Source organism: Podarcis erhardii (genome assembly GCF_964252035.2).
Source record: "Podarcis erhardii genome assembly, chromosome: 2".
In the NCBI taxonomy this organism is placed as follows: Eukaryota; Metazoa; Chordata; class Lepidosauria; order Squamata; family Lacertidae; genus Podarcis; species Podarcis erhardii.
Genome location: NC_138498.1, coordinates 12,983,890 through 13,001,170, shown reverse-complemented (window position 1 = coordinate 13,001,170; position 17,281 = coordinate 12,983,890). Strand labels below are relative to the sequence as shown.

The window sequence follows — 17,281 nt, the reverse complement described above, 5'->3', positions numbered from 1 at the left end:
CACCTGCCAAAATTCTACAAGTTTTATAACTGTCAGAAGGCTCAAAAGCTCTTTCCTACATCCATCCTGTGGAATACAGGCAACAATCGTTTTAAGCGCTTCCAGTTGATGAGTGATCATGCATATGGGCATTGGGCTGCCCCCTGGAAGTGTTCGGGAAAGGGGGCATAACGGGCATGGGCAGGTTTACATATGTTCCACCAATGAGCGGGGAGGGGTGGTCAGGAACGCAACCCCTGCACAAAACAGTCGTTGCCTGTATACGGCAAGCAAACGGAAACATGCATGTTAATTCACAAAGAATTTTTGGGCAGATGAAGATGTTGGGACTTTTTGGAGCTGGCCGACCTGACTGGAAAAATCCGCGACCAGAAAGAAGAGGAGACACAAGAGGATTGGAAGAAATTCAAAGAATATTTAGCTAAATACTGTAATATAAGATAAATAGAAAATCCTTGGAAGTAACAAATAGGCCTAGGGGTAGAATAAGGATATGTGGTAGTAAACATTAAGGATTAGAAGATTAGTAAATGAAGATATTAGTAAATGAAAGAATATTATTAGAAATATGAACTTGGAGAACTGTTATAAATGTGATATAATGAAATTCAGTTAGAGGGGATTTGAGGAAGTCAGCTATCAATGTTATGAGAATTATGTATTAGAAGGAATAATCTTTTTTGTGCTTTATTTTATTGTATTGTAGAGTATTTTTCTTTGTTGTGTGTTTTGTGTTTCTTTGTTATGTCATTCTGTGATAAATGTGGAAAATCAATAAAAAATGTTGTGGGAAAAAATTCACAAAGAATTTTTTTTATTCCACCTTTTGGGGTGTTCACCCTCCCAAGGTAGCTTACAGCACAATCAGTAAAAACAATAAAATTATAAAATATTAAAACAATAAAGCAACCAACAACACTCAAATAACAGTAATTGATAAATACATTATTAAAACACAGTGCCATGTGAATCAGGTGTTGCCAGCAGCATCTTTACATATCTGGTTGTTAAGACATGATGGTTAGAAGACTATATGTCCCCCTGCTTATCTGCTACACTCTCCCTTATGTTTGATTGGCCTCTAACCAAACATAATGGTATCAAACATACCAGCATTCACTGATGAACTGTTAACAGTGTGGGTGGGTCAGGTTGGGTAGGATATTTTTTACTTGACTTTTTTCACCTTTGTTTTCCATGTTGCATATCTAAATAAAAGCCTTATAAACAAACAAACAGCCACCATGCCATAAAAATCACCGAAAACAGGCTGGAATAAAAAGTTTTTAGGAGGTAGATATGTAGTTTCTTGGCAAGATATTCCTCAGACTGGATCAGCAGAAAAGGTCCTGTGCTAAGTAGGTCTGGGCAATATCTGGTTTTCAACATTATCATATATCACAATGTTTGAAAGAAGAAACTATGTAGTGGCTAACGGGGTATTGTCCAGGCAACTGCTACTTCTCAGAAGCCTGAAACTTACCATATTTTTCGCCCTATAGGGTGCACCAGCCCATAGGGCGCACTTATTTTTGGGGGGGAGGGGGGGAGGGAAAAAATTATATTCCTCCCCAAGCCCCAAAGAGCAAAGAAGCCATGACAGCGAGCGGGGTGGATCCTGCTAGCTGTCCTGGCTTCATTTTTAGCCTCGGGGCTGGGGGTCCGGAAGAGACGGCGAGGTTGCGTTCCACCTCGCCATCGCTCCCGGAGCTTGCCGGGCTGGGAGTGGGGGAAGCCCGAGCTGCCCCCAGAACGGGTCCGGGAGTGACGGCGAGGTTGCGTTCCACCTCGCCATTGATCCCGGAGCTTGCCGGGCTGGGGGTGGAGGAAGCCCGAGCTTCCCCCAACCCCAGCCCCCAGAACAGGTCCGGGAGCGGCGGCGAGGTTGCGCTCAACCTCGCCATCGCTCCCAGAGCTTGCGGAGCCTTGGGAGCCCGGTGGGAAGTCGCGCCGGGCTCCCAAGGCTTGCGGAGAGCTGCCCGAAGCCCGGGGTGCGCCCCGCTGCGCTCCCCGGGTTTCGGGCTGCAGGCTGCTGTCCACAAGCCTTGGGAGCCCGGCCGGAACTCCCGCCGGGCTCGCAAGGCTTGCGGATAGCTTCCTGAAGCCTGCATTCACCCCATAGCATGCACACACATTTCCCCTATAGGGCGAAAAATACGGGATACATTTTTAATTACCTTTTAATATTTTAGGTATTGTTACAGTGGTACCCGGGTTCTCAAATGCCTTGGTTCCCAAACGCCGAAAACCCGGAAGTAAGTGTTCCGGTTTTCGAACATTTTTCGGAAGCCAAACGTCTGATGCAGCTGTCTGCTATTGATTCCGGGGCACCTGCACCAATCAGAAGCTGCGCCTTGGTTTTCAAACATTTCAGAAGTCAAACAGACTTCTGGAATGGATTAAGTTTGGTGCTTTTGTTTTTGCTATTTATTTTGTGTTTTTGTTTTTGAGGCTTTTCGATTAATTTGTTTTTGTGACTGTATGGAACCCAGTTCAGCTACTGATTGATTGATTGATTGATTGATTGTATGAATGCGGAAATGGATAAAAAACCCCCATCCAAACAATGATTATCATCAGTGCAGGTAAGATTTTTTTTTTAATTTTAATTTTTATCATCTACATTGTTGTTGTTTAGTCGTTTAGTCGTGTCCGACTCTTCGTGACCCCATGGACCATGGACAATACTCTCTTATTTATTTTATAGTACAGTTGCTTACATTTTATGAATCAATGGTCTTGTTAGATAGTAAAATTCATGTCAAATTGCTGTTTCAGGGGTTGTTTGTAAAAGTCTGGAATGGATTAATTTTGCATTACTTTCTATGGGAAAGTGAACCTTGGTTTTGGAATGCTTTGGCTTTGGACCGGACCTCCGGAACGGATTAAGTTTGAGAACCAAGGTACTACTGTACCACTGTTATTTTATAGAACAGAGCAGCAAGGGGCGGCAGGAATCATGAGAGAAGTGATGACCACCTTCACAGTTTTCCGCACATCGTGATTTTTTACATAGCGCACACAAACATCGTGATTCACAGTATATTGCCAAGTCAATGGAAGTGGATATAGGCTGTAGGGTTAGAAGTAGACGATAGTGTATTTTAAAATAGTATTATTTGTAAGTGAAATGTGAAGATTTTTAAGTGTGATAAAAATATATTAAAAAATGGTTAGAAATTATGATATGTGTAAACTGCTAAAGATGAGGTAAAATGAAAATCAGATAGGGGGGACTTGGGGAAGCCCATCTAACAATGTTTAGAAAAAATAGGGATAAGACAAGAATCTGTTTGTATTGTTTGCTTTTCTGTCTGTGTTGTTTATTTGTGTTATAAAATGAATAAAAAAATTTTTTTGGGGGGAAAAAGGAGTATATTGCCAAGTCAGTATTATGAAACGGTTATCACGATGTTGACTACAAACCGGTTTCGGACGATATATCGACCAGCCCTAGTACCAAGCCCTGTCCCTGGTACTCGCTAACTTCAGTCCCTGGTACTCGCTAACTTCATAGCTCTCACCGCTGGACTAGAGAGCAGGGTCTCTGATGCTGATCTTAAGGCTCACACACACACACACACACACACACACACACACACACACACACGTGTACTTGGTGGTCCTTCAGACAGTGTGGTCCCAAACCATTTGTGGCTTTAAAAGTTAAAACCAGGCTCTTAAATTGGTTGCCTATCTGTTTCCAGGCACAGTGTAATAAACCATTCCAGGCATGGAACGGTGTATTATGTCTGGAGGACAAAACTCTTAAAAGTGTTCTCGCTGCTGCATTCTGCACCTACTGATGCTTCAGGGCTGCCCTTCAGGGCAGCCCCACATAGAGGACATTAACAGTAATCAAACACGGCACAGACTAATTCTCAAGTAGAAACTCCTGCATATAACAGAATATTTTTCTTCTTTCACTAATCAATAGAGAAAAAGCCATTTCATTCAATGATTGCAACCCTGTCACTTCCTTTTAAGGATTCACAAATGAAGGATAATTGACAGGGTGCGGGGACATTCCTGCAACAGCCTACAGTTTACGGCAATAGCCTACTGTTGAGACAGCCAGGTATATTTTCCTGAAATCTTGTATAAAGGGTTGCATTGACTGTGCCTGTTGAGAGAGACTCATCTGGACTCGGCAAATGCACTCCCAGCAACAGCCAATGCATGAGATGGAGTTTCAAATTTATTAAGTGACAGCCTAAAAGCTTCAGAAAATTGACACCTGGGAGGAGGGAAGGAAGCAGAGCTCGTCAGCTTTTGTTTATCACCCTGAAAAAAAGTATGAAGAAACGTGAAAAGCCTTTTGTCTGTACATTTTTCACTCTTAAACACAAAACCTGGTATTGCCACAATACATAAAGAAGCAGAGTTCTAGAAGCCTCTTGCTTTCTTTTTTTCTTCCTTCCTCCCACCTATTTCTAAATAAATGAAGGTCACAATTTGAGTAGAGACAATAATATTCAGTGCATCTGGTCTCTGGTATTGATCTTACAATTGGACTGTATTAAACGTGCCATTTTCCAAACTGACCTAGATTGTAACACATACCTGCTATGATGACTGAATCCGTTCTGGCAGGACCGAATTTCAGTGTCATTTCATGCTTGAGTTTATGAACAGCCAGGTGGTCCTCATTTGTAAACCTCTAAAATGAAAAATGGCAGGGAGGAGGGGAGAGGAAAGAGAGAACAATAAGTGCACAAACACACTTAATATTATAACTGTACATTCCACACCAGGATTTGGGGTGGGGTGGGACTGCCCCAGGACAGCGGCTATAATATAATCACTACAAAGTGTAAAGCAAAAACAGAACAGGCCAGATTGTGGGAGAAGTGCTGCATGAACACATTTTCTCTAAATGGAAGGGGGAAAGCCATTACACGTTGAGCTCCTGGCTAATAGAGAGAAATGGGTTTAATAATCAAAATTTAAAAAGGGAAGAAAAAAGGCAACAGCGTGTAGTTACTGCACTAGACTAGGAAACATGAAATATTCTCTCTGCAGTGCTCTGCAAAATGTGCCACTTTATTATTGACTAATGGAGAGGGAAATTATTTACTATTGGCAATGGAGGGGTAGGAGTAGGATGAGTTAATGGCCTGAATTGTGCCAAACAGAGCTGGCATATACAAGGCGATTTGGTCCTCAGTTTATGAAACATGACTGAGCTAGGCTGGCTCAAGATCAGTGGCCAATGGCTACAAATACAGAAATGCAAGAGCTCAATCATCACTCCCAATGAACAAGGGCCTTTACATCTCGTGTGCCAAAATACGCTATGTTCCACCTGCAATATTATTATAGGAAGGAACAAAGTACAGCTGGTCCTGGTCTCTAGGACTCTACTGGTAATACTGGATTTCCCACACGAGAGCTCAAGGTGAAGACAGCCAAGCATGATTAATCTCATAAAAGGCAGGTGATAAAATAAAATTGGGCAATATTTGCATGTCACCAAAACATCCATAAAGACCTTTTGCAATATTGATGGAAGTGAACAAATAAAAGCTACTACATTTTCAGAAAGAAATAGTTTTAAACATTTTTTTGTTTTTATTCCATAATATAGTAAACACAAATGAATCAAAATAGTTTTCTTCAAATGGGAAGTGTGCTCTTTACTCTAAATGTCATATTAAACTTAGACCAAACTCCGAACTGAACACCAAACTGAATATATCAAGGCTTCATTTATCAGAATTATTACTACTTCATTTCCCCCACTGAACAACAATTTGCTCCAGTGAATTGCCTGCCAATACTGACAGCCTCTTCAAAACAGAACCAAATCCTTTTAAAGCAGACAGGTGCTTTATACGATAGTGAAGACTATGTCCCATGACCATAATCTACAATCAGTTCCAGAAAAATGTTGCAAAAGATGCACATTCCTGAGCATTGTTATCCCCCCCCCCATTGACTGAGTGGGTCTTCTCAGTTGGATATCACCCATAGGCAGCTGAGACCACCTTAGCCTTCCAGCTTTAGAAGACTAATATTTTTTACTACTCTTTGGAACTGACCCTGCAGGTACGATCAGAACCACCATAAAACAGTGCCCCCAACACCCATCCAGCAGAGCCAGTCCAATCAAAAAGATTAACACCCCCCCCCCCACTATCAGACCACTTATTGTGCCATCAGGAGTAAAACTAAGTTGAAGGTATGTCCCACTCCATGTCCTGGACCAATGACAACTTGAGACAGCCCCATGGTTATCATGCAGGCCATGAAGTTCTGAGTCAGATCACAAGCAGCCATAGTGTGAATGTTGAGGTCACTAAACAAGATAGTCCTTGGCTCCTACAACATCACATTTGAGACCACCTTGGCCAGCAATCAGGGAGACTGCCTCTCTGGCCCAAAAGCAGATACGGGTCCTCCAATTCAGCTACTAAGAGATGTGGTTCCTTGGTGATGGTCACAGAAGTCTGATGGACCATGGCGACCTTCTCTACCCCTCTGGTCTGCCATAGTGTTGCACTGAGTACCTGGTTGGGCAGAGCTGGGTGAGATCAAGCCCACCTTCCTCAACCACCCAGGTCTTGGTGATACATGCCAGATTTTTTTCCCCACACTATGCATCTAATGAATGTTGTTGCAAACTATACTTTCCAGATCACTCCTTTGCCTTTTATGACTTCAACTCAATACTTCAAAAAGCACTAAGAATTTTGAAAGTAGTTAGGATGAGCAAAAGCAGCGTGAAAGCAATTTATTCTCTCTGGAAGGTATGGAATGAAGATAGCAAGTAAACCATTTACCAGCAAATCTGCCACTATTTCAAAAGCAGCTTAAAAAACAAAACATTCAAGGAAGAAAATAAAATTAAAACCCACATCTACAACTCCTATTTCTTTGACACCACAATCTGGTACGGAACTAGCGGATGGAGTTTTTACTTTGGCAGAATGGCAAGCAGTGGCAGCAGGACCATAAAACACTGTAATAGGGAGTCAAAACTCATTTATTTGCCACCATTGAAGGATTTGTGGCATCAAGTTTTTTCCCCCTTCAAGTGCTGTAACACTGTGCCATATTTCAGTAGGGATTGGTAATCAAAGCAGTGTCACTGCCATATAATCATGGCATTTGAAGAAATAATCCATGTTGCTCAGTAAAGCTCAGTCATGGAGACTGTGGCTTCTACTCTGATCTTCAGCTACATTTTGCTTAATCTTAGAAATTCTCTTTATGCCCTTATGTCCCAGAATACAGAAACCACATACTGTACAGAAGTTCTAATGCAGAGGAGATGTCTATGGAGATGTGTGTGCAGTAGGACTTTGGCTGAGTGATCCAACAAAGACCCACAAGCTGGTCTGAGGTCCACTCAGAGTAAAATGCTCTGCAAGCCACCCAGGGGAGAAGGTGCTCTTTTGAAGCCCAGTATTCAGATTCTTCAAAATGAGGATGAACCAGGATTTATAGGTCCATAAAGTTATGAAAAGTCATAAAAAAGCAGAGACATCACCTTGCCAACCAAGGTCCGTATAGTTAAAGCTATGGTTTTCCCAGTAGTGATGTATGGAAGTGAGAGCTGGACCATAAAGAAGGCTGATCGCCAAAGAATTGATGCTTTTGAATTATGGTGCTGGAGGAGACTCTTGAGAGTCCCATGGACTGCAAGAAAAACAAACCTATCCATTCTGAAGGAAATCAGCCCTGAATGCTCACTGGAAGGACAGATCCTGAAGCTGAGGCTCCAATACTTTGGCCACCTCATGAGAAGAGAAGACTCCCTGGAAAAGACCCTGATGTTGGGAAAGATGGAGGGCACAAGGAGAAGGGGACGACAGAGGATGAGATGGTTGGACAGTGTTCTCGAAGCTACCAGCATGAGTTTGACCAAACTGCGGGAGGCAGTGGAAGACAGGAGTGCCTGGCGTGCTCTGGTCCATGGGGTCACAAAGAGTCAGACAAGACTAAACGACTAAAGAACAACAACAACAAAAGTCACGAACTGCCTACAGCCCCATGGTCTACCCTAAGCTTCCAGCAGAGAAGGCAGAGGGATAGGTGGAGGCCATCTGGCCAAGTAGGAATGTCAGCCTCCAAGACAAGATGCTGCCCCTTAAATTATACCTAACTGAGAAGGGCATGCAGAATGACTGCTTCACTATTTTGGCATGCAGCTGAGCTCAGACTGTTGTTGAAACAGTTTCCATTGCTCCTGGGATTTACATTGGGAGCTGGCTCAGGTCTTGTCCTGTCTGACCCAGCCTTAGCTACCTGGAATTCGGATACCTGTTATCAGACTCATGGAACAGATCCAACTGCTACCAGCCTTGCCAGGACAAGATACATGCCTCTGTTCTAAGCCACATTTGTTTACAAGCCTACAAAGGATTTTAACTGCTCTGCAATGTTTATCGTGTGCAAACTGAAACAGATTCTGCTGCTTTCTAATGAATGCCAGAACCTGGAGACTAACCATGGCACTTCAGTCCTAAACCATGCCTCTCCACACAGAAGGGAAAGCGATGGAACGTGAGATGAAAGGATAACAGCCTGAACCACAGTACTAGCATTTTAATCTCTTCCCCCAACTGACAAGTTCAGACTCTGGAAGGACTCCCTTCAGACACTTAAAAAGTGGAGAATGGCTCTGGGAGCTGTAGGCATGTGGTCTTCTCTTCCACACCAGAAAGACCGATTTCAAATATTTAGAGAGAGAAAATGATAACATGCTAACTGCACCTGTTATAAGGATAATGGGGGATTCATTCAGTCCTGGGCTTTGTGAACACAGAGTCCATTTGAATCCTGTTTTAATAACCCCCCAAACCCATACATACTCCTTGAAAGAGAACATTTGATCAGAGGCACAGATGATGATGATTTACAGTATATATATACCCCATTCTTTTACAGAAAAGGTTCTCAGAGCACCATACAAAAACAAGTACTAAAACAAGTACTGTCCTCAGGCTCACAAGATATGACACACAAGGGAAAAGGAATGGGATGGAGTTGGGAAAAATACGCTCACGTTATTAAAAGTTAACAATTATTAAAGTTGCATATGCAAACCAGAATAACTGTTTTGGGTACCGCACACACAACAGAACACACAAGCACATTCCACAGCATATTCTACTGAATACACAGTATCACATAATTGGAAGGGATCATGAGGGTCATCTAGTCCAACCCCCTGCAATGCAGGAATCTTGCACCCAACATGGGGCTCGAACCCATAACCCTGAGATTAAGTGCCTCATGCTCTATCAGTTGAGCTATCCTTAATCTACAGAATGCTTCTTTCAAGCCTAATTTGTATGTTTATGTATACAGTGGTACCTTGGGTTACAGATGATTCATGTTACAGACGCTTCAGGTTACAGACTCTGCTAACCCAGAAATAGTACCTCGGGTTAAGAACTTTGCTTCAGGATGAGAACAGAAATCGTGCCGTGGAGGCATGAGGCCCCATTAGCTAAAGTGGTGCTTCAGCTTAAGACAGTTTCAGGTTAAGAATGGACCTCCGGAACGAATTAAGTTCTTAACCCGAGGTACCCCTGTACACTCTGTAGCTGCCAAGGAAAGCCTTTGCAAGCACATGTTTCCCTCTAGGTGCCTGTTGGGAGACTCTTAAGACAGTATAGATCCCAGGAACAGCACTCACATCCTGGGTCAGGAGCTAATAGGTTGACCTGAGGATCATTGTGAAAAGCTGGGGAAGGCAATGAGAGGAGAAAGAAGGAACAGAAGCAGGGTGGACCGAATTTTCAACTGCAAGTGTTTGGAATAATACAAGTGCCAAATATCATTTCTGCAACAACACGTTTTATAAATGTACCATATTTTGCACTCTATAAGATGCACCAGACCACAAGACGCACCTAGTTTTTGGAGGAGGAAAACAAGAAAAAAAATATTCTGAATCTCAGAAGCCAGAACAGCAAGAGGGATCGCCGCGCAGTGAAAGCAGCAATCCCTCTCGCTGTTCTGGCTTCTGGGATAGCTGCGCAGCCTGCATTCGCTCCATAAGACGCACATACATTTCCCCTTACTTTTTAGGAGGGAAAAAGTGAGTCTTATAGAGCAAAAAATACAGTACATTAATATGTTTTGCAACTAGTTTTTGTGTTCCTGCTCTTCAAAAAAAGAGAGGACTAATAATAGCTTTCTTGGGCATCAGGAAGAAAAGAGAGTATGGCCATATTCAGAAAGGGAAGATTTTATCTCAGCTTGTTTTATGTAATTGTCTTGTAAGTTGGGCTGTAATGTTTTTCTCAGCTAGTATTCACATTAAAACAGTAAAATCACTCATAAAGTCACTCAAATCAACATAATCATAACATTAAGCTAATTTCATATCAGCAGCAAGAACAAAACAGTTTCATCCACTTTACACCTCAGCTTAATTTCCTCCAGAAAAAATGGATGAAGAAATCAGTTTTAAGGTGGCACTGAAACTCCACCCCAGCCATTGGCCATGCTGCCTAGGCCTGATGGTGGTTGAACAACATTGTGGAGGGCCACAGTTTGCCCATTCTAGAGGGTCAATCTGCCCTGTCCGTTTGTTGGCTTACTGTTGCTGACTTGTTACAGATAGGTAGCCATGTTGGTCTGCCATAGTCAAAACAAAACAAATTCCTTCCAGTAGCACCTTAAAGACCAACTAAGTCAGTTCTTGGTATGAGCTTTCGTGTGCATGCACACTTCTTCAGATACACACTGACTTGCTGACTTGACTGATACACACTGACTTGACTGATACACACTGACTTGCTGACTTGACTGATACACACTGTTGCTGACTTGTATCTGTTGTCAGTGAGATCATGCTAAAAGCTGTAATGCAAAGGAACTTCAGCATAATGCCAGCACCGATCATAATCATGTTATCCTGCTTTTATAAAATCTCATAGAAAGCAACAGGTCATAAAATGACTGGCTTATCTGCCCTGCAAAGTACCTTCAGGGTATATTGCCAGGAAGCTTGCAGAACAAATCCTGGCAGGCTGCTACAAACCTGGAGGCGAGAACAAGAGTTGAAACAAAAACAAATTTGTGCTGTCTCAACCTTTGGGAAAGGGTTGACTGTCTTGGAATTCAACTGATGTTTTGCGTGTCATAGATTTTAACAACGTTACAAAGCTTTGTCCTTAATTATCCCAAAGCCCCTATTATGGCTCTTTCTTCTTTGGTCCATGGGTAATGTATAATAGCAGCACAAGACAACTGAAGCCCAGCCAATTTGCATTATGTGAACAGCGGGCTCATGAAATATTTCTACAATATTTTTAAAAGGATTTAGAACTCAGCCACAAATTAAACAAATCTACCTGAAACATAGGTGTGGCCAGGGCTCCAAAAAACCCAGTCCTCCAAGTTATCAAGCAGCTGACAAAAAGCTAAGAAAGGAGTCTCAACTTGCTGATCAGAAGAGACTCCTGCTGTGGCTTACCTTCTTCAAATCCCTGCACAAATGAGAAAATATTCTGCCTCTCTACCAAGCCATCTGATATGGCTATGACAGGGCTGCAGTTGGATAGGGTTCCAGTTTCTTATGAATTTGCAAAAAAAAGTTCAACAACTTTTATGTCTGGATTTTCACTGTTTGAAATATGGCAACCCTACGCTGTGAGGACTCTGTATGGAGGGAGAGGGCTGAAAGCAACCTAAAATAATGGGTAGAAAGTCAAGCAATGTTTGTGAACCTCTGGGCTAAGGACAGAAGGCTTCTTTTCTTGGCCTTATCTTTTATATATATATATATCTAAATATTTATTAAAGTTTTTGAATACAAATGCACAAATAATAAACAACCTTACTTATATCATAACGTGATTTCATCACTTCTTTGGACTCCCTCACGTCTCCCGCTCCCATTTACATCGTTAAAAGGTTTTTCCAAGCAAATTATCAACTTGTTTACGATCTTATATCCACTCATTTAAATATAATCTAGCAATTCTCCAAAAAATTTATGTTTTCTTTAATCTCACTTATCATCAAATTCAAATCTGATTTAGTGGTGGCCAATTTTTTATAATCTAGCATCCTTCTTAACATTCAACCAAATTACAATGTTTTTGTAAATACGTCTTAAATTTCTTCCAGTCTTCCTCAATCCTCTCTTCTCCCAGGTCTCGGATTCTGCCAGTCATCTCAGCCAGTTGCATATAGTCCATCAGCTGCATCTGCCACTCTTCCAGTGTGGGCTTTTCTTGGCCTTATCACTAACCTATTACAACGTGTTGTTTAAGTGGTTAATGCATTGTGCTTGAAAAATTACTGAGCAGCTGCCACAGCAGCAGGGGGCACCAAACCATAGTGGGCACATTTTAATTAAAGCACCTATTTCCATTTAACAAGCTTGCTAGATGGTGAGCACCCAAGAATACTTAATGAACAATCTTGGTTGGAAAAAGACTGGGCTGTGGCAATACACTGAAACAACTTTCTTTTGTTCCTTTGCAAACCCACCATTTCCATCTTGCAACAGGATGTCTGTATCAAAAAATAAATAAATAAAAATGAGGGTATAAAACACACAGTGCCTTTTAGAAATTTCAAATGAACATTACTGAAAAAAGTGAATTACTTTTCCTTCAATTTTACTGGCAGCTTGCTGAAATCAAGAAACCCACAACGAGACGTGTTCCTTTGGGAAACAGAGTGCTCAATGCATTTATGTGCACTACAGCCCCAGAAAGTTGCCTCATGCTTAAATTCTAAAATGTTATTTTTGGCTCTGACAGTTCCAGGGACCCATGTGGATATATGCCTTTTACTTGAAAAAATGTGCTTACATCCTGAAGTATGATTAATCCATGTTCTTTTGTTTTCATAAACTATATCAGAAATACAAGCTACATTCCTGGGCAACACTTATTTATATTACGAGCAAGCCAAGTCGTGCTTGCTTTGGCAGCACATATACATTATGAGCAAGCCTAATTTCACTATCTGAAAATGTATGCCCGTTGCTTAACCCTGAGCCAGGAATAACAAAATTAAAAATAGCGAGTTTTTGCTCCCCCCCCCTTTAAGCTGCAAGTTGGAAAAATACACTCAATGCATGCCTGCCATACGCCTCCTCGCTCACATGAGGTAGGTTTAAAATACTTGACTTAATGTTTAGGTTTCATTGTTTGAGCTACAGGAATCCTCTTTAAGTCACCCAGTAGAAAAGACCATCGTGTTTATCACATAGTAATGGCTTCACATGAAAAGCTTTAATAATAATGAAAAGCTTTAATAATAGGAGTGTTCCTGAACAAGCCAACTTTGGCTCGGTTATTCTGAGTCACTTGGATTTTCTTTTTCTGCACTTCTCTGTGAAAACCTATGTATAAAGCAGAAAGCAGCACTTCATTGTTGTGGAGTAGGACTGTCTTATTAAAGACCGGGAGCAAAGTGTATACAGCTAGAATAGGTTACGTTGGACAGATGCATCTTATTCTGCAATACTTCCTGGTAAGCAATTATGCACACAGTAGTCCCATGCCAAACAGAATCTGTGGACCTCATAAAAGGTAAAGGGGACGCCTGACCATTAGGTCCAGTCGTGACTGACTCTGGGGTTGCGGCGCTCATCTCGCTTTATTGGCCGATGGAGCTGGCGTGCAGCTTCCGGGTCATGTGGCCAGCATGACTAAGCCGCTTCTGGCGAGCCAGAGCAGCGCACGGAAACGCCGTTTACCTTCCCACTAGAGCGGTACCTATTTATCTACTTGCACTATGACGTGCTTTCGAACTGCTAGGTTGGAAGGAGAAGGGACCGAGCAACGGGAGCTCACCCCGTCGCAGGGATTCGAACCACCGACCTTCTGATTGGCAAGTCCTAGGCTCTGTGGTTTAACCCACAGCGCCACCCGCGTCTCGTGGACTTCATAGGCACACAAAAATAATGCATTGGAGCTTTCCTTCCATTTATGTGCTCCCACCCAACAGAAAATGAATGAGTTACATATAGCCTGTGCTCTAAAACCAAGCAGTTAGAGGATACTTCCTCTATCCTCCACACTCTCCTCTCCCTGCCACAAAGACACAGGCCATTCAGATTAACAGAAGTAGATTTGCTTGCTTGGAGGAGAGAGCAGCAAAACCTATATGAGCGCTGCTTCAGGATGGGTGCCTGAAACAAGAATCCTGACCCTTCTATTCAGTTGCCCACTTAATACTGAAGATGTAAAGCCATGACTTCATTTTCAACAGAAATACATCTGAAAATGCGGTGTTTTGAATGAGACAAAAACGTTACCCAGTGGAAGTGACTAATGGTGACTAACACTTTTGCAAACACAGCTGAGCCATAGAATTCTCACATAACCTCAAACAAGCCAACTGTATCAGAGCATTTATAAACCTGCTTGCATCCTATCATCTCAGTTCTGCACTCAGAAATAAAGATTCTGTCGGTCTATTACTAAAGCACATTGCAAACCTATTTGTTGTTGTTGTTTAGTCGTTTAGTCGTGTCCGACTCTTCGTGACCCCATGGACCAGAGCATGCCAGGCATTTCTGTCTTCCACTGCCCCCCTCAGTTTGGTCAAACTCATGCTGGTAGCTTCGAGAACACTATCCAACCATCTCGTCCTCTGTCGTCCCCTTCTCCTTGTGCCCTCCATCTTTCCCAACATCTGGGTCTATTCCAGGGAGTCTTCTCTTCTCATGAGGTGGCCAAAGTATTGGAGCCTCAGCTTCACGATCTGTCCTTCCAGTGAGCACTCGGGGCTGATTTCCTTCAGAATGGATAGGTTTGATCTTCTTGCAGTCCATGGGACTCTCAAGAGTCTCCTCCAGCACCATAATTCAAAAGCATGAATTCTTCTGCGATCAGCCTTCTTTATGGTCCAGCTCTTACTTCCATACATCACTACTGGGAAAACCATAGCTTTAACTATACGGACCTTTGTTGGCAAGGTGATGTCTCTACTTTTTAAAATGCAAACCTATTTAACAGATGCCAAATTGAGGTACGACAGAGGACAGCTTCACATCTTCACAATCATATCTACTACAAAATATTTGCCCCTCCCCAATATCCTTGAATGGATATAATCATTAGGTTTTAATATCCTGCCTACTCTTACATCATAGAAGCGCTTATGAAAGCAATAAGTAGCATATGTTTCATGACTATATATCAATGACGCCCCTTGCACAGACCAATGTAACCCACCCAATCTGCCATGTTAGACGACAGGTTGACATGCACAAGTATTTAGTTTCTGAAATTCATAAACTATGACGCCATACAAAATTGTCCTACATAGAAACTTAAAACCTGTTACATTAAAATATTAAACCCAAATACAATACAATACAAGCATGGAGTGACTACCAAACTATGGTTAGAGGTAATAAAACACAGAAATCAAGAACTAGGCAATCTTTCTGCTGCAACATTCCCTCTCTACATGTTTTCGGCACAAGTTAAGAAAATAAGCCTTTCTTTCTTTTTTTAAGGTAGTTATGAATTCAGCAGCTTTTATGACTCAGAACCTGGGAAGTGGAGTCATGGTCAGGAGGCCAAAAATAGCATTACTTCTTGAGCTTGAGAGTGGATTTTTATTTATTCATTTTTACAAGACACTGTGATTAGAATGCTGGTCTTTCATTTGAAAGATCTGAACTCACCATGTTGTCACCTTGTGTAAATCAGAAGTACCAGGGCCAAAATGATGTGGGAGCAGTCGTGTTTGTTAGTCACCCACTTTTCAGGGCTAAGGTGGACTGAGGAGTTTTATAACCCCTAAAGAAGAATGTGGATGAAATGGGTTGAATTATCCCACAGCTGTACCACCTTTTTTATATTTTATCATTTCTGCAAATTTATATTATTCACCATTTTGAACTACCATATTTTTTTACCAGTAGGAAAGCCCAAACAACACATGATGCTAACTGAACAAACTATTTACAGGATTAAAGGTAAGTGTGCATAGGATTATAGTCTTAAATTATATTTATTAGTGAAAATATGCCACTGACATCAGCACAATATTTTAAATTTGTAGCTTTTGTTAATCAGGTGTAGTACAGTGGTATCTCGCAAGACGAATGCCTCGTAAAACGAAAAACTCGCAAAACGAAAGAGTTTTTCGTTATTTGAGTTGCTTCACAAGATGGATTTCCCTATGGGCTTGCTTCGCAAGACGAAAACGTCTTGCAAGTTTGTTTCCTTTGTCTTGCAAGTTGGTTTTCTTTTTCTTAAAACCGTGCATTCACTTTGAGGAGCAACTCATAGCATGCGGTGTGGTCGCCTTTTTTGAGGTTTTTGAAGACTTTGGTGATTTTCGAAGCTTTTCCAAAGTCTTCCAAAGTCTTCACAAGACGAAAAAATCGCAAGACGAAAAAACTCGCGGAACGAATTAATTTCGTCTTGCGAGGCACCACTGTATCTGTACTTTTCCCGACAATGATAATTGTGGATAGTTCAATACTAATTGCAAATAAGCAGATAGAGGTACAGTCATCTGAAAGTCCCTCTTTGTAAAAGCTATGTTTTCTGATTTTTGACCACTAACTGGTGAAGTATTTATAAATCATATTAAAGCATTCCACCCAAATGGTAATTTTAAAGTTAAATGGTTGAAGATTTTTAAACTGATATAGTCCATATGACTTTATCAAAAGTCTCTTCCACAATATGATTCCCCCTTGTGATTATTATTATTATTATTATTATTATTATTCCGCCCTATACCTACAGGTCTCAGGGCGGTTCTCAGGATAAAAGCACAACAAAAAGCACAAAATACACAATCAAAATAAAAACAAAAACAACCCAATAACCCCCTCACCCATAATTAGCAATTATGTTCAATGTCCATCCAATGATTTATGATTTTTTTTAAAAAAGAAAACATTTCTCCAATCAAATCCAGATAGTCACCAAACAATTTCCTACCACTTTATCGATTCTGCCAAATGTGCTAAGATTTTTATAATAATCCTCACTCAGCAGAAAATTTGGCCTGTATCAATTGGTTAATCTCAGGCATTTCCTTTTTTTGAGGATTTATTCATATCATGAGTTGTTCCTAGCATTTTGTATGGAGTATGGTATTAACTACAAGTTTTAATTAATGAATACCTCATAATTTTTGGTTCAGAACCTATCTAATCATAGAATATTATTTGATTTTTTCTGCATCTGCTTTGTTTATTTTATCTCTTGAAAAATTATGAGACTTTAAAAAAATACGGTATGATTTTCAATTAAATTTAGGAATGTCTGTATTGGCAAAGAACTCATTGAAGCCTTTGTCCTGTGGATGCCTCAAACTACACATAAATTTA

The 17,281-nt window shown here is 41.3% G+C and overlaps 1 protein-coding gene across 4 annotated transcripts in view; it reads right to left on the bottom strand.

The window, feature by feature from the left end:
- Positions 1-17,281, bottom strand: part of LOC309334566 (cyclic AMP-dependent transcription factor ATF-7) — a 113,725-nt gene that overhangs the window by 32,192 nt on the left and 64,252 nt on the right. For all 4 annotated transcript variants that reach the window (XM_081848949.1, XM_081848948.1, XM_081848950.1 and 1 more), the window contains one exon: positions 4,564-4,660. In XM_081848949.1, the coding sequence (XP_081705075.1) occupies positions 4,564-4,660 (97 nt within the window). The remainder of the gene's footprint in view (positions 1-4,563; positions 4,661-17,281) is intronic.